This window comes from Aricia agestis, chromosome 2 (genome assembly GCF_905147365.1).
Source record: "Aricia agestis chromosome 2, ilAriAges1.1, whole genome shotgun sequence".
Classification (NCBI taxonomy): Eukaryota; Metazoa; Arthropoda; class Insecta; order Lepidoptera; family Lycaenidae; genus Aricia; species Aricia agestis.
Window position 1 is genome coordinate 13869188 of NC_056407.1, and position 17623 is coordinate 13886810.

The 17623-nt window shown below is 36.4% G+C and overlaps 1 protein-coding gene across 8 annotated transcripts in view; it reads left to right on the top strand.

Moving 5' to 3' along the window:
• Positions 1-17623, top strand: part of LOC121739928 (nesprin-1) — a 164886-nt gene that overhangs the window by 56897 nt on the left and 90366 nt on the right. For all 8 annotated transcript variants that reach the window (XM_042132546.1, XM_042132545.1, XM_042132547.1 and 5 more), the window contains 11 exons: positions 5186-5247; positions 8576-8671; positions 9669-9845; positions 11732-11895; positions 12218-12494; positions 12677-13857; positions 14091-14297; positions 15546-15779; positions 16016-16192; positions 16491-16734; positions 16900-17079. In XM_042132546.1, coding sequence (XP_041988480.1) covers positions 5186-5247; positions 8576-8671; positions 9669-9845; positions 11732-11895; positions 12218-12494; positions 12677-13857; positions 14091-14297; positions 15546-15779; positions 16016-16192; positions 16491-16734; positions 16900-17079 — 2999 coding nt within the window. The remainder of the gene's footprint in view (positions 1-5185; positions 5248-8575; positions 8672-9668; positions 9846-11731; positions 11896-12217; positions 12495-12676; positions 13858-14090; positions 14298-15545; positions 15780-16015; positions 16193-16490; positions 16735-16899; positions 17080-17623) is intronic.

The following is a 17623-nucleotide window of genomic DNA, read 5'->3' on the forward strand; positions in this document are numbered from 1 at the left end:
ATTTCTAAAAACTATAATTTTGTAAAGGTTTGTTTTACGTAAATGAGAATTCTAATATTGTACCTATGGAGGTAAATGCAGAATCCATTAAGTAAATTATTGAATTTGATGGATTCTGCATTCATTGCATAAAATAGTCGAATCCGTAAGTCGACCGTACTCAACAATTACCTACACTTGACACAGTATGACCGTCACCATGTCCTATAATATCAGTCAGGTCCCGACCCATTGATAAACGGCTCACAAATCACAATACATGACATCATCGCTAGTCGCTACCTTGGCGCTGTGTGAATTGCCCGATCACTTAACTTGTTTGTCACTACTAACACACTTGCGAATTCAGAGAAAAACATGTCAGCTACGAAAATAGACTTATCACTATTATCACTATATTTAAATATAGAGATTGGAGATAGAATGAAATGTATGTACCTACAGCTGTAGGACCTCTTTAATCCGAACCCCGAAAACTTACGCCCCCGTTTATGAAAGAAAACAAAAAGTATAGACGTTTAAATCCAATATTTTAGGTTGTCGGATGGTATTTAATACTTACATAATAAATGCGAAAGTGTGTCTGTCTGTCTGTTTAAACCTCTTTACGCATACAATTATGCTGAACCCATTTTACTGAAATATGGTATGGAGATACTTTGAGTCCCGGGAAAGAACATAATATGATACAATTTATCCCAGAAAAATGTACGGTTCCCGCGCGATAAACTAATGTTGGCGCAACGAACAACGTCATCTAGTGGTAATTTGGTCAAATACGCATGTCATTTGCTCGATATTTGGTGGGCAACTGGCGAGACGGCGAGTGAAGAAGCGGGGAGGGTTAGGGGCTAGGGCCTTCGGATTAGATGGGGCTTTACCATGCTAGGCCTTTGAGACGTCAAAGGGATTCCGTGGTTGGTTGACTCTCTTCTGGAGTCTACTGGAGTAGCAGTGGTGGAAACGTGTGGTGCTGGTGTGAAAAATTTGTGTTGGTCCGTCTGTCTGTTACCTCTTCACTCTTCATTAATCATTGAGGCAATTTTGATGTTTATTATGTGTTTAGATACTTTAGACTCCCAGAGAAAGTCGCTATCAAGTTTTCCGAGAAAATAACTTTTCCCAATGATGAAAAACTCAAAGCAGATATTATGTTACTACCGCGCGCGTTGTGAATATTCAAATACGGCCCAATTGGGCCGTCTGTTGTTTAGTTTGCATCGAGCGCAGTCACGAACGTGCTGCGTCTTGTCTTACTTAAATAAATTGAGAATGACGTCGTGCGTGTATCGAAAATGTACCAATTATGACTCGAAAGTAAACAAAACACATGGAATCTCTTACCACATGTCTTGATTGCAATAAATACCTCGATTATTTACATTTTCAATTATTTTTTCGAACAATCTGGAAAAAATCGATCGATCGAATCGGTCATAGCTCAGGCGAAGAAAGAGACAGCGATACGATTCTACGTTTAAAAATAGAACTGTCTCTTTTATGTAAATGGTTTTTCGTATCTTTTGTTTCACTTATCTGTCAAATTTGTCAATGCGTGCAATTTTGAATTTGATAACTGTTCGGAAGACATTTAAGCCGGAAAATAGTATGGACGTAACATATCTGTATAAGTAGAATATCATTGACTTTTCCCCTGACTTCTGCTTAGGATACTCGACCTAACCGTTCTAATGTAAGGCAATGTATCAATTAATTTCAACGCCAGGTTGCAAATAATTGCACATTGCAATTTGCCGACGGCTATAGTTTATAAGTGAGACTTCCAGTAAGGTTTGGTACTTCGGCCATATGCTGATAGTTGCGGTTATCGGTTACGCTATACGATTCATTTACCATACCGTGACATTCGCCGTAGGTACATTAAATAGCTACTAGGAAATATGCAACGCAATTTGAAAATACCCTGTACAAATTTTCAAATTTTAATTTCATTTCAAATTTAATTATAAAAGTATACCATCAGATATACCTTTTTTCTGGCCGAAAATACCACTAAAATTATTATTATTAGTCGATACTTGAGAATTGAGATCATCAGTAATTTTATTCGTTAATCGTACCTCTACAAAAGAACGTTTCCGTAAACACGAAGCGGCAACTATAAAAAGGTTCATTATCTTTCTGTTTAAAAAATATATTTTTAAACAATATGTTGTAAATTATTAATTATCAAAATCTGTCTGAAAAAGTGGTACGCGCTACGCAATGCTACGCCACGCTACGCTACGCGCTACGGGAATACATTTTAGTTACTATTTAAAACATTAAAATTAATAGTTTTAATAAAAATGCGTATTACTACTTAGTTATGAAATAATGATGTCTAGATTCTGACTAGATTCTGAAGTTAGGTTTTTGTAAATCAAAATTGCTTTGCATAAATATAAAAATGTTATTGCAGAACATATTTTTAAGTAATTAAATAAGTATCTAATTACACAATTTAATTGTAATTTTGCAAAATTTATTAAAATAACAATGGAATAACGTAATTTAAAACGTTCCACTTGACGTTAAAACTTAAAAACGATCAAAACGCCTCCTATTTTGAGCGTTTGGATAGTTTTTAACGTCAAGTGAAACGCGGGGACTATGAAAAATAACAAAAAATCTATATTGCATATCAGGTGGTACCAAAAAAATTATATGCATATCAACTGGTACCAAAGTTTCGGAAAGTATATAATACGATAAGAAAATGGGCGACTGTCATAATGATGGAGATCGGTCGTTGCCCGTGTCAGGTGGTACCTCGCGTGACGCCCACCGGGCACCGGCACCCCACCGGCCTCAATTGATGGGCTTCAGGAACTTCCGAGAAGTTTAATGCTTTCAAAGTACACCCGCGACGGTATCGAATTTCATCGGAGGCGTTTAAAAGACAAACTAAAGAACTCAGAACTAGGTGAAAGTTAATCCTGGATAAAATATTTTAATCTCTCGTTTGTGATAAGTATTCATGTTAGGCTAGTTATACTCGTGTTGTTATGGTTGCACTGATATTCGTTAACTAGCATACTATCTTTTTACGTACGTTGACAATCGTTTTTCCAGAAATTTCAAGTATCTGTATACCGCATATTAATTTAGTTTTAGCGGGAAAATAAAAGACAAACAAACAGACAAACACTTTCGCATTTCAAAGTTTCGATTATCATGGGCATAAAAATATGATATTCAACTTGCGGTGAAAATGTATTCCATGGTCCAGGAAAAACAATTACACCATTAATTAGCTTCGCCGATGACGGCTAATAATTCTACGGGTAGCAACGTAAACAGTAACATGATGCAAAATTGTCCCCATTATTGACTGACAGTGTTTTCACTCACGAAATATATGGAATTGGGTTACTATTACATCACGAAAATATAAACATGCGACAATTGCAGTAACAAACACGAAAGCTCCCTTTTTATTTCCAATTAATGACATTTTTATTGATCTATGCTTTTTATTGGTTTAGATACGAGTGCCTGGTACTAAGTTTTAGGTAGAGCATTACTTTTATAAGATAGTTGAGAGTTGGGAATAAAATATGTAGGTAGGAATTTAAGTCCAAATATGTTTAAAGTTAAAATTGAAATTTCCCCAAGATTCGTTTAATAATAATATTCTTAAAAACATATTTTAATATAGACCGTCGAAATTATTTATAGGCTACGAAACTTAAGTATATAATAATATCATATAATAAGTATCATAAAACCGTGACATAATTTACTCGTGTATTTACCTGACATTAATATACTAGAGTACCTACCCATATACCTAAATCTTGTCCAACTCTACCAGTTAGTTTGGCGATAAATTCTGCACTTTAATGAGCATTACAAATCAAATCGAGAACGTATTGTTCGTCCTTAACCGTAAATCACTTGATTTCGTTTAAGCTAATAATAAAGATTAGTATGAAGTGTTTATTTGTAAAGCTTGGCAGAGGAGCCGGGAGATGCATTTTATCGGTGCACTGAACTTGGCTGCTGCTGCCAATGAATCACCAATGTTTTTAGATTCGCTGCCAATCCTTTCACGCAACTATGAATTAGGTAGTAATTAGTAGAAATACTAGTGAGTAGATTCGTCTATAGGGTGTTACCAAACTAAGTGGTATACCTAATATGAACTAAGAAAAACTTTTGAGTGTGTACTGTGTATGAGTCCCTTATATAGAGTTCACTGAAGTAGCAGGACTGAAAGAGTTACGTTTTTCAAATTTACGACGTTGGGTCAATTCTCATATAAACACAGAAGTCAAAAGTAAAAGGCACAAAACTGAGAGCGTGTAGGTAGGTTTGGACATACTAGAGCAGTGTTTTTCAAACTTATTTATGACGCGACCCCCTGACATGACAAAATATTTCACGACCCCCCCATTGGGCTTTTTTTATCATGTATGTATTTTTGAAGTATTAATATTTGAAGTAAGTATTGTTAAATTGCATCCTTAATCTTTTTTTTTAAATAAAATAATCCTTTTAACCTTTGGCGACCCCCCTACAGAAGCTTCGCGACCCCCCTGGGGGTCACAGGGGGCACAGTTTGAAAAACACTATACTAGAGAGTAGAGTGATCCTATTTCAAAGGGCAAAAAAACTCTATGCATATAATATACGATGCAGTTTACGATAAGCTGTGCATGTAAAAACATTGGTCATTATAGAATCGATACTAATTAAAAAATATACATTAATTCAAGGTGCGATAACGATGAAATAAAAATCAGTCTGATCATTTTTAATGACCAGTCATAATACGAGTATATGCTATTACTTATTCCTCTTATATTTATATTTTTAGTTTAAATAAGAAAACATTGTCCTTTCGTTCAAATAAGAAAACATTGTACCTTTAACTTGCTTGCAACATTTTTTAATATTTTCAGGATGCATATTAAGAGAAACTAGCTATTTGACCGAGCTTTGCTCGGTATTCGATAAAACACGAATAAAATGACATTTTATAAAAATGATTGATAGCTAGATCGATTTATCGCCCCCGAAACCCCCTATATACTAAATTTCATAAAAATCGTTGGAGCCGATTCCGAGATTTCAATTAAGTATATATTTATATACAAAAATTGCTCGTTTAAAGATAAAAGATGATCTTAAATGGCTTTATTATCTACTTACCACTAATTTTATTTTTTCCTTGTTACAGATGAACAGGAGAGAGTACAGAAAAAGACGTTTGTTAACTGGATCAATTCACATTTATCAAAGGTATTTTTTAACCAAGACTAAATGTATAAATGTAATATATAATATGCCTCACATATTCGTAACCTTCCATTGGGAGTTAGTTAAAAATCTTGAATATTATGTAAAAATTTTTTCAAATTATAAAAAAAATTGTAGGTTTCCTTTAGCAAATATGGATTTTTAAATAACTTGAAATCCTTTCCAAGTTATTTAAAAACCCATATCCATACTAATCCATACTAATATTAGATACTAGACGTTCCGCGCGACTTCGCCCGCGTAAATTAGATATTATCCACAAAAAAAGTCTATGATCCTTCACGTGGTCTACTTCTTATCTGATCCAAATAACAGAAAAAATGCTCTTGTAGTTCGTGAGATAAGCCCTTTCAAATAATTTCCCCCGTTTTTTCCACATTTTCCTCTATTTCTTCGCTCCTATTAGTCTTATCGTAATAAAATATAGCCTATAGCCTTCCTCGATAACTGGGCTATCTAACACTTAAAGAATTTTTTAAATCGGACCAGTAGTTTCTGAGATTAGCGCGTTCAAATAAGCCCTTTCAAATAATTTCCCCCGTTTTTTTCACATTTTCCTCTATTTCTTCGCTCCTATTAATTTTAGCATGATAAAATATAACCTATAGCCTTTCTCGATAACTGGGCTATGTAACATTGAAAGATTTTTTCAAATCGGACCAGTAGTTCCTGAGATTAATGCGTTCAAATAAGCCCTTTCAAATAATTTTCCCCGTTTTTTCCACATTTTCCTCTATTTCTTCGCGCCTTTTAGTCTTAGTGTGATAAAATATAGCCTATAGCCTTTTTCAATAACTGGGCTATCTAACACTGAAATATTTTTTCAAATCGGACCAGTAGTTCCTGAGATTAGCGCGTTCAAATAATAATAATAATAATAATAAAGCCTTTTATTCCGAACTTCAAAGTTTTTCTAACTGGGTACCCATTAGTTTAAACACTGATTATAAAATGTCTCTACGTTCGGTGTGCCTTATGGCATAGGCCTCCTCCAACACTTTCCACTGTTTTCTATCAGTTGCAATTCTTGGCCACAGGGGGCCCAAAGTCCATTTTAATTTGTCCTCCCATCTTCTCACTTTGCGACCACGGCTCCTTGAACCATCTCTTGGATACCAGACTGTTACTTGCTTGCTCCATTTATCAAGTTTGCAACGGAGCATATGCCCTGTCCATCTGACTGTTCCTCGCATCAGTTCATTTTGGATTTTATCTGGACCTGGTGATTTTTCCATTTTCTGGCTATTTATAGCATTTACTACCTCTGATTTTAGTATTTGTGGTACTTCTTCCGTATTTTCCAGTCTGGGTTCTCTAACAGGTGACTCTATATTTGGCTGCCTAGAATATAAAGTGCGATAGTAGTCTGTTGCAATTTTTAGAATCGTACTACGTGTGGTGGTGGGTAAATCTTTGTCTCTTAATTTTGGTATCCATTCTTTACCCTTCTCTCGCAGCTCCTTGAGAGCTTTGCGTGTACCTCCCGTTTTGGCAATGTGGTTTTCTAGGGTTTTTATTCTTCTATTTTTTCTATCTTTTCTCATGTTTTCACGGATGCGTTTACTTATGTTCGAAATGTCTTTAATGTTTACCTTCTCCTTTTTTGCTATTAGATTTTTTCTATTTTCAATAAGTTTTAGAGTTTCTTGACTTATATAGGGTACTTTGTTCTTATCTGTTGTTTTTGTATGTTTTTTGAGTTTACTTTCCACTCTGTCATATTTTTCGCTTAGTTTCTTGTTGGAGGTAACAATTTCTATAAGCTTCTCTGTAGAGTCATTTGGGTCCTTCGCGTTACTGCCCACCTGTAGGTGGTTGCTTTGAAATATTCTTGGCCTAGGTTTTCTTGGAATCTGTGCAGGTAAACAACAACGTACCATACGATGGTTAGTATTAAAGTTGAGGTTTTGTATTACGCTTGTATCACTGAAGAGTTTTGCTTTGTTTGACAAGATATAGTCTATTTCATTTCTGACCTTTCCATCTGGGGATATCCAAGTCCATTTAGATTTGGGTTTTTTGCAGAATATGGAGTTTAGAAGTGTTAGGTTATGTTCAAGCAGGAACTCTACCAGTTTTTCGCCATTTTTGCTTCGATTTCCTTTTCCAAATTTTCCTATGACATTTTCTTCTCCAGGTTTTTGAACGCCTACTTGAGCATTAAAGTCTCCCATGATTACTATATTATTGTCAGAGTATTTTTCTGTAACTTCGCTAAGATTGTTGTAAAACTTGTCGATATCTGTTACAATTGCTTGTTCTGTCGGTGAATACACTTGGATAATTGTCCACGGTTTTGTGTGCTGCGGTATGGTTATATGGATTATTGCTATTCGGTCAGATATGCCTTCAAACCCAATAATTTGTTTCTTGAGTTTTGACTTTATCATAAAGCCTACTCCTCTATGTCCAGCCACTTCACCTTTGTAAAACATGACATAATGGCTCCTTTCCTCTATTCCTTCGCCTACTCTTCGCATCTCGCTTATACCCAGGATGTCCCAGTTAATATTTTGGACAGCCAGCTCCAGCTCATGTAAGCTTTCTGGTGTTCTCAGCGTTCGTGTGTTCAACGTACAAAAATATAGGCAACTTGCATTTCGTTTCTGTTTGGTTTTGTTTATGTTTGATTTTGTTACATTTGTTGGAGGGTAGTGGTCTTCTTCCCCCACGGTGACCGGCCGGCTTGGGGTGTGTTTTTCAGTTGTTGGTTTGTATAAAGTTGTAGTTTGTATTTTGGTTTGATTTCGGGTGCCGGCGGTCATTACATGTTTTTTGGATTGTCAGACAAGGATGATGCTCTACCTCGTGTTCGCGTTCAAATAAGCCCTTTCAAATAATTTCCTCCCGTTTTTTTCCACATTTTCCTCTATTTTTTCGCTTCTATTAGTATTAGCGTGATAAAATATAGCCTATAGCCTTCCTCGATAAATGGACTATCTAACACTGAAATAATTTTTCAAATAGGACCAGTAGTTCCTGAGATTAGCGCGTTCAAACAAACAAACAAACTAACAAACTCTTCCGCTTTATAATATTAGTATAGATAAATGCGAAAGTGTGTCTGTCTGTCTGTCTGGTTCCTCTTTACGCCTAAACCACTGTACCGATATGGCTGAAATTTGACATGGACATACTTGAAGTCCCGGGAAAGGACATAGGATACTTTTCGTCCCAGAAAAATGCACGGTTCCCGCGCGATAAACGAGTTTTAGCGCAACGGAGTTGCGGGCGTCATCTAGTCTTGATTAAATTAAAAAAAACTTGTTTAAAATAATTGTAAGTATCTAAATAGCAACTTTTGTTCCAGCGCATACCTCCGTTGAGGATCGACGACCTAATATACGACCTCCGAGATGGCACCAAGCTGCTGGCGCTGCTTGAAGTACTTTCCGGCGAGAAATTGGTAAATGATTTTTTTAATCCTAGGGCTTCGTGTTACGTACGCTTATTTACAGTTTATCTGTCAATTGCCTATTACTTGTTTATACCCTGTCTTATACCCATAGAGCAAAATAATACAGTACTTATAGTAGAGAAGACTGTGGGAGGTCGACCTTCACTGATCTGATAACCAGATGAGATATATTTTTTATCAAATATAATTTATAACCAAATATGCCTATAATTACTTGCCTATCTAAAAGTGCTCATGGCTATTTTTTTTTAAGTTTTTAGCTAGGCAACAGTACTTTAAGTATGATAGTTTGAAGGCAAGTCTATATGACTGATTTTGTAATAAAATAATCTAAAATTTGATATAACTTTCGATAAGTTAGCTGAACGATGGAGTCACCTATATTGACTTACCTGTTCACATCGGCTTGCCAGGTAGCTATACATAGAAATGAGTAGGCAAGCCTACTGAGGCATATTCTGTGTGTTAAAAACTAACAGTGAAATAAAATACATTTGGTTATCAAAAGAATGAAAGTGATGAAAAAAAAATCAATTAAAGTTAATTTAATTAAAACTAGCCATGAGCACTTTTAGATAGGCAAGTAATTAAAATATTATAGGCATATTTGTCTATAAATTATATTTGATAAAAAATATGTCTCACCTGGTTATCAGAATTCAGATCGGTGAAGGTCGACCTCCCAACGGCTCTTAGACCATTAACAGATAGAAAAGATTCCGTAGCACAGTACCATCAGTTACCACGTAAACTTTTCTGTAAACGTGGTAAACCTGGTGAAGCGCGTAGCTGTATGCCAGAAAGTCTCAATCATTTTCTTATTAAGATTAATATAATGAAAATAAAGTAGACCCTTCAAGGATATGCACTGTTTTAAACTGTTCTCGTTTGTGATATATCAATTTGTGAGACGTATAAACTGTCGTAGCTGTGAATGGACTGCACGATATGTAATAGAGTCACTAAAGACGAATATTCGTTGCAGCCGATGGAGCGCGGGCGCGTTCTCCGCCGGCCGCATTTCCTCAGCAACGTGAACACAGCGCTGCGTTTCCTCGCCGGCAAACGTATAAAGCTGGTGAACATCAACGCCGCTGACCTCGTGGATGGGAGACCGGCCGTCGTCCTCGGCCTCATATGGACCATCATCCTGTACTTCCAGGTAAGCAACGATTACTGTATAGTGTATACCAATATTTTTAGCTGTTCACTAAACACCTTACTGAGTATTAGTAGCATCGAAGCTCACGGGCCTTCATAATTTAGTCGGATTATATCAAGTCAATGTACAAGTGGTAATCTATCGGCTGGGTTTGACACAACTCGACCAAACTACGTAGGACCGCCATCTGCCTATGAATCTTCTCTTCATTCCTCTTCTCCAACTTCTCTGATAGTACCTACATACATAGAAAACCACAAAGCTGAAGTTGTGGTCGGAGTACCAGGAAAAAAGAATTAAAAAAACGTTAGGTGTTTCTGGGATATATACCTACCTAATCATCTTCAGTTGCACTATTATTAGAGTACAAAATTAACCTACTTAAAGATGTGTGTAGTTTGAGAATTTTTTTGGCTAAAATAAATGTTTGAGTGCCATAAATTTATTAAGTAAGTATATATTATTCATTATATTATAGTGATAAGTGATAACTGATAACTGTCTGGATTTAGCGCTAGTACCTTTAAATTCACAGATTTGATATTGCACTTAGATAAAAATGTTTAAGGTGAAAGTAGATCATCCTAATCTAAATCATGTAGGTATAGCAATCCTTGTAGAATGTAGATTGTAGAGTACTTACTGCTACTACACTAAGTTACGTAACACAGGCGATAGAAATACGATACATAAGTGTTCAAAGTTAATTACTACTAATAGAATTACACTTTATTACATTTGTCAGTTTATCAATGTTATAGTAACAAGTGACTATTGAATAAAATAAGTATTATGTTAAATATGAAGTATTTGACAAATGCATTTTTGTCTATGTTTGATTCCTAATAGAATAAGTGCGAAAAATGCGCTGTATCCACTTACTTATGTCCTATCAACTTATATAATTGTTATTGTATATCATTATGTATTAGGTATCCTATTTGCTAGAGACCGCCCATATCAAAGCTAAATGTAGCATGTGACATGTCCCTACTTCCCAATATTAATCAATATTATTTATAACCTCTATTAACCAATATTATTCTATATCGATCAGGTTTTATTTATGTAAATGTTTCTCGTTTCATTGGCTAGAATATTGTTTTGTTTGCGCAAGCTTCACTCAATGTATTGGGTCTACAGGATAAAGAACGCGAGGTGGGTGGAATCACATTATAGCTTTCTTCCGCTTCTTATGTAGTTGTAGTTGGACACATAACTTGAGTACATTCATACGACAGAGAAGAATTATTGTCGTAGCATTATTCTGTGGTTCTTCACGATTGTCCCTCTCTCCATAAAATAAAGCAGCGCCGCCGGCTCAAAACACAAAAGGGTATGAAACACTTTTAAATGTTCGGAGCACGCCGCTTTAAAATTAAAATTTTAATGTGAAACACTCATTTTTATTTAGCATGTCATCATGAAAAGGGTTGTTTTACACTAATAATAGATATTAGCGAGACCTTATAAGGCCTAATAATATAAAATATTAGTCTATTATAAAATATAAGTACTTTAATCGTGTCATCATACGGTCAAGTTGAGATTTAGGAACTCTACTAAATCAATGTTATTACTTATTGTGTTTCCCAACAAACAAATATAAGGAAGGTATCCTAAATAATGTTCTTGACCTAAAGGCAAATGATGATAAGTAAAAGTGATAACCAAGATAACCATAATGAAATGAAACGAAATGAATTTTTTTTAAATAAATGAATTTCATTTCATTTATTTTGATAATCAAGGAAATGTATCGTATTTATTTACTACCTTTCTTGCATTCTTCTCGTAGCGCTGTTAACAGCAATATATCTTTAGGACAATTATAATTCAGCCATTTTAGTATTTTGATCATTAATGTCTCAAATTATTTCCATCAGATCGAAGAGAACAGCCGGGCGCTAGAATACCTTGGCGGTTCGCGATGCGCTTCGGTCCTATCACAGGAGTCTGGCGCGGCCACACCCACACACAGAGCAGAAGACAGGTGGAAGCAAGGCGCCAAGAAGACCTTGCTACAATGGGTCGCCAACGCCTTACCCAAGTAAGTCAGCAACTCTACATTTGTGGGCATTTTCATATTATCTTTGATGGGATCAAGAGATCTTTATTTCAATTTGGTCGTCTTGAGCCCAAATTGTTTACAATTCTATTTATTATTTGCCGAAATCACCTGCCAGCTGACAGGTGATTTCGGATTGAATTCTGAGAAAATTCGATGAAATAGAACAATGGAATTCCGAAAATAAAAGGCAGACATTATTATTTAACTCTTGGGAAATTCACGAGCGAATTGGCACCTGTGACGAAAAAATTTGATTGTTTATTGTTAGATATTGTTATTTTAAAGATGATATTTTTATCAGGGATTCCAACATCCAAGTGACAGATTTCGGTCCTTCTTGGAGAGACGGTATAGCTTTCCTTGCGATCATCGACGCAATCAAGGCCAACCTCATCAACCTCGCTGAAATGAAGCGCAAGACAAACAGACAGCGTCTGGAACACGCCTTCGACGTGGCAGAGACAGAGCTGGGCATCGCCAGACTCTTGGATGCCGAGGATGTGGATGTCGACAAGCCTGATGAGAGGTCCATCATGACATATGTGGCACAATTCCTTCATAAATACCCCGAACCTAAGGTAAATGTTTTACGATTATTTATCAATTAGGAAGTCTAGACTCTAGAACTAACAATCGTACCACACGTAGGTAGTATATATTATAGCCTTATAATAATATTATGTAAAATTATTGATTTCAACCTTGGCCTTTAATTCGATGAAATGTTAATTCGTAAATGTAAATGTCGTGTTATTTTCAGACTACAGGACCAGATGCAGTGGCGGCAGTACAAGAGGAGTACGAATCTCTGCGGATGTGGCTGACGGAGCGCGTCTCCCTCATCCAGCGGCAGTACGACACGAGGACACTCTCGAGAAACTACGAGGACTACGTCCGCGCCGAAAACGATCGTCTCGCTAGAGAGCCGATTTATCAAAAACTCGAAAAACTTATGTACACGCAGAGCCTAGTAGCCATCGCCCCGAAATCTTGGCGCGAACTAGTCGCGCTGTGGGTAGAATTAGAAAGACTGCACAGGCGATGGCTCTGGCTTCTGGACTCGGAGCTCCCGGGCCATTTCCGCGTCATCGGCGAATGGCTAGCGAAGGCTGAATATTTGCTGTATTTCGATGAGATACCGACCGATCTCGACGACAGAACCGCTGCAATCATAAGTGAAAAATTGGAGGAGCACAGCGTCTTCTTCCAGGACCTCCCCGAGGTCATCGACCGATTCGAGGCGGCGCTCCGGTCGCCCGACGCCTCGTCGATACCCGGCGAGCGGTTACAGAACATGCAGGAGCGATTACAGTCAGTGAGTCGAAGAGCACCACAGAGAAAAGCTAGATTAAAGTATTTAGAACACAAGTGTTGTATAGTTGCTTTCACGGAATTGACCAAGTCGAAGCTCTCCACGTGGACCGGTAAATACGGCCGCGTAGATCACGTTCGTGCCTTACTAGAAGATTATGATAATTTCGTGATTAAAAACAAGATTTTCCAGGAGTTCGATAAAGCGTACGTTGATATTAAGCAGGTGGTCGATGAGTATAAGAGAGTGTGTGAAGTTGATAGATCTGAAGCGAGAGAAATCGACGATTTCTTGAGAGAAATATCGGAAACTTGGCGGCGAGTGGCTACAGACGTCAGGTGTGCGCGTAGTGTTTTGGAAGAAGTGATTTCACATTGGGAAAAGTGGACTGTTCTAACTGATGACTTCACGATTTGGTTAGACAAAGCGCAGCATATGTTGAGAGTATCTGAAGATGAAAGATTAGAGTTCTTCCAAGATCTGACCGTATGGAAAGAACGACACCAACTTTTAGGAGACACGGCAGGCTTTTTGGCTGCTACCTGTTCTGACGAAATAACATCTGAAATTAAGAGGAAATACATAGAAATCACCGAACGTTGGGAAAGGATTTGGGAGGAGGCAGAACCGTAAGTTTTTTCATTAAGTATGTATATTAACACCAAGGTACCCAAGCTACTCTATAAATAGTACTAAGTATATGAAAAAAAAAATCAATAAAATATAATATTATACTTAGCTTTGTTACCTATTAGTATTTACTATTATAATTAGTAGACCTAGATTTATTATTATATTTTTATTAAGTATATTATTATTAATTAAATAACAATTATTATTGTGTGGTGGATGTTTGTTTTAGATACGTTCGTGGTGGCGACGCCCTTCGCCACCGTCGTCAATTGGCATCCGGTATTCAACAACTGGATGCGTGGCTTCTAAGCGCTGAAAACTTATTAGCCACACAACCAAGAGCCAATACGCAAGATATTCAGCAATACATTGATCAGCTGTTACAGCTAAATTCTGAGATTGAACCAAACGAAGAGCTGTTCAAATCTATTAGCAGGTTAGTGTTTAGGTATTTTTAACCGAAGACAATATAATCACTACGTGCTTTAATTTAACTTTAAAGTAAGTACTTACCTATTGATTATCAAATTAATTGTTATTTTTACCATTAGGTGCCTATACTTACTTATTTATTTCGATAGTTCAGTAAATTAGTAAAGTAGGACGCTTTAGGTACACCGTACACCAGCGAGACGTAGAGTAATAACCACGGCTCGGGCTTTCGTCCACACATTCAGTATTGCTCGATAGTTTTACTCCAAATCGAAGGAAATGTCATATTTGACATATTTAATTCTATCGAGCCGGCTCGAAGCGAGCCTTCGAGCTATCAGTTTTGGCGGTCCAAACGGTGGTTATTGCTCGATTTGGAGTAAAACTATCGAGCAAAACCGTGTGTCAGTACTTAGCATAACTGTGTCAAAAATTTGTCAAGCCGGCTCGATTCGAGCCTTCAAACTGGCTCGATGCGAGCCATTGACCTGTGAGTTTTGCGGTCCACACGGTGGTTTTTGCTCGATTTCGAGTAAAACTATCGAGCAAAACCGTATGTGAGTACTTAGCGTTACACACATTTAATTAATTTTGACTAGATTTTTTGAAGCCTGTGATCGATCATAGTCATTATTGTAGTACTTGATATAATGTTGCACCTGGGCTGTTGCACAGGCTAAAATAAAAAATAAAAAAAGAAGAAAACCACTTTACTGAATTGACAAAATGAATGAATAAGGAAACATATTATACTGTGGAATCGACTGACTTGACTCCTTGACTGTGTAATGTGTTGGACTTTCACTAGACCTCAGAGACTAGACCTAATATGAAAACGATGCAAAAAATTGTACTTAGATATTAAAACATTGTTTCCCATTTACTCGACACTGGCCATAGTTTTATAGCCGAAGTGCCATAATAAGAAAAAAAAAGAAGAAGAAAACAACAAAAAAATATTTGAACTGGGCAACTGGCTGAATACCTACGAAACAAAGTTTTTAGTTTCTTTCAAGTTTCTTTTTTGTTTCCTTTGTGTCCTCTTACCAAATTGCAATAATGTTGCTAATCCATAAATGTATTGTTGTTGCATTACGTACCTACATCTTTCTGCATTCACATAATTTTGATGTGGGGACAAAACGTAAGCATTTGAATTTTGATATTTATATACTTACTTACATCTGACAAAAATCCGTTTCTATGAAGTGAAAGAAGTGTACCGTGTTAATATTATTCATGTCTTCGATAGGACCTTCCAAACTGCGATATCCGAGCTGCCCCGAGATGAGGTGGAATCGCGGATGGCCCAATTGAAACAGCAAAAGGAGGCACTGGTGCGTGCCCGAGCAGGCGTCCCGGTGCGCCTGCACCAAGCCCGACAGCTGCTCGTCCAGCACGAATCGCTGGAAGCTGGCCAGCGAGAGCTGCAAGCCTGGTTAGAACGTGCCGAAAATGTTTTAAGACAACCAATCGAAACAAGAAGGTAAAATTATAAAGTTCCCATACTTAATAAAAATTTTAAGAGTATGATCATGTTATTCTTTATGGCCTGGATAAAAAAGTGAAAAATTTTAGTTGTAATTTAGTGCAAATTATAATTTACTTATTTGTAGCCTTTTTCTGTCTAGAACTTTTTTTGTTTATAACTCTGTAGAAAGTTATCAGTGTAGTAATAATAATAATAATAATATTTAAAAAATTCTTGTGCTTTTATTTTAGGGAAGTTGTAGAGGAAAGATATGAAATTCACAGAAGTTTCTTCTCTCGGACCACATACTATCGTTCTATGCTAGAGAGCAAGAACAAAGTATTCCAAAATATTGTAAAGGCAGCAGACGCAGAACGTAGTGCTGATGTAACTGACCAAGTGCATCTAATGAGAGATGTAAATGAAAGGTGTGTTAAAAGTCTATATAACTAGATATCTTAATAATTAATGTGTGTGATATCTTATAAATAATTCAATTTGATGGAAATCACGTAAGTGTAATAATGCGTGGACACAACAACTTTTATTTAATAACATGTTAATTACTCACTTACAAATCTTGTTCATGGCGGCTGTCATCACTGCGGTTACTAAATATTATTATGTTTACTTTTATAAGAAAAGCTTAGATTAGAGTTGGTTCAATGAGGTGTTGTTGATAATAATATGATAAGCAAACAATAGTCATTTCAATGTCACCGACAGGTTTGCTCATGTCTCATCTGAGGCAACTCGTAAAGAAGCAGAGCTTCAACGTCTAGTTCGTGCTTGGGAGGACTTTGAAATCAAGAAGAGATGTGTGGAAGAATGGGCTTCTAGAGCTGAAGCCTTATTGGCTGACAACAGAGTAGACTCAAAACAAGCTGTAGACTTCCATAAAAAGTTCTTCCAGGAGGCTGATGAAAAGGCTGTTTCTGAACTTGTCAGATCAGGACGTGAACTAATTGAGGTATGATATTGTTCATATTTGAAAAAAAAACCGGTATTTTTAATATTTAAAAAGCAAATATTATTCAACACAACTTTGAATTATGCATTCTGAGTATCACAACAAACTTTAACTATTATACCTTGATTACATTTATTGTTAACTAATAAATACTTGCCTTTCCAGCTTGTCAATGAGGCAGATAGACCACATGTGGTGGCTACTGTAGAAGGATTGCAGCGGAGGTGGAAGGAGCTGCTAGACCGCGCGCCACCACATCTCATGCGCCTCGAATTCCGTCTCGATGAAGCTATCTTCAATCACTGCATAAAGGACATTGAAAAAGAAATTGTCTACGAGGAACAAGTGAGTTATTTTTAATACTGTTACATTGAATTCATTAAAATATGCAAATTTAAAAAATATTATGTGTATCATAAATATATTCCTCCTTACTAATAAACGCTGTATAAGCTTTGAATAGTAATCCAGTGTTTGTCTTCTTCAATCCAATTAAAAATGTCACTTGTGTGACAGGAACAAAACACTGTATAACTATTCAAAGCTTATACAATGTTTATTAGTAAGGGGGTAAATCTATACTAATATTATAATTGGGAAGAGTTTGTTTGTTTGTTTGAACGCGCTAATCTCAGGAACTACTGGTCCGATTTGAAAAATTCTTTCAATGTTAGATAGTCCATTTATCGAGGAAGGCTATAGACTAACTATATTTTCTTACGCTAATACTAATAGGAGCGAAGAAATAGACGAAAGTGTGGAAAAAACGGGAGGAAATTATTTGAAAGGGCTTATTTGAACGCGTTAATCTCAGGAACTACTGGTTCGATTTGAAAAATTCTTTCATTGTTAGATAGCCTATTTATCGAGGAAGGTTATAGACTATATT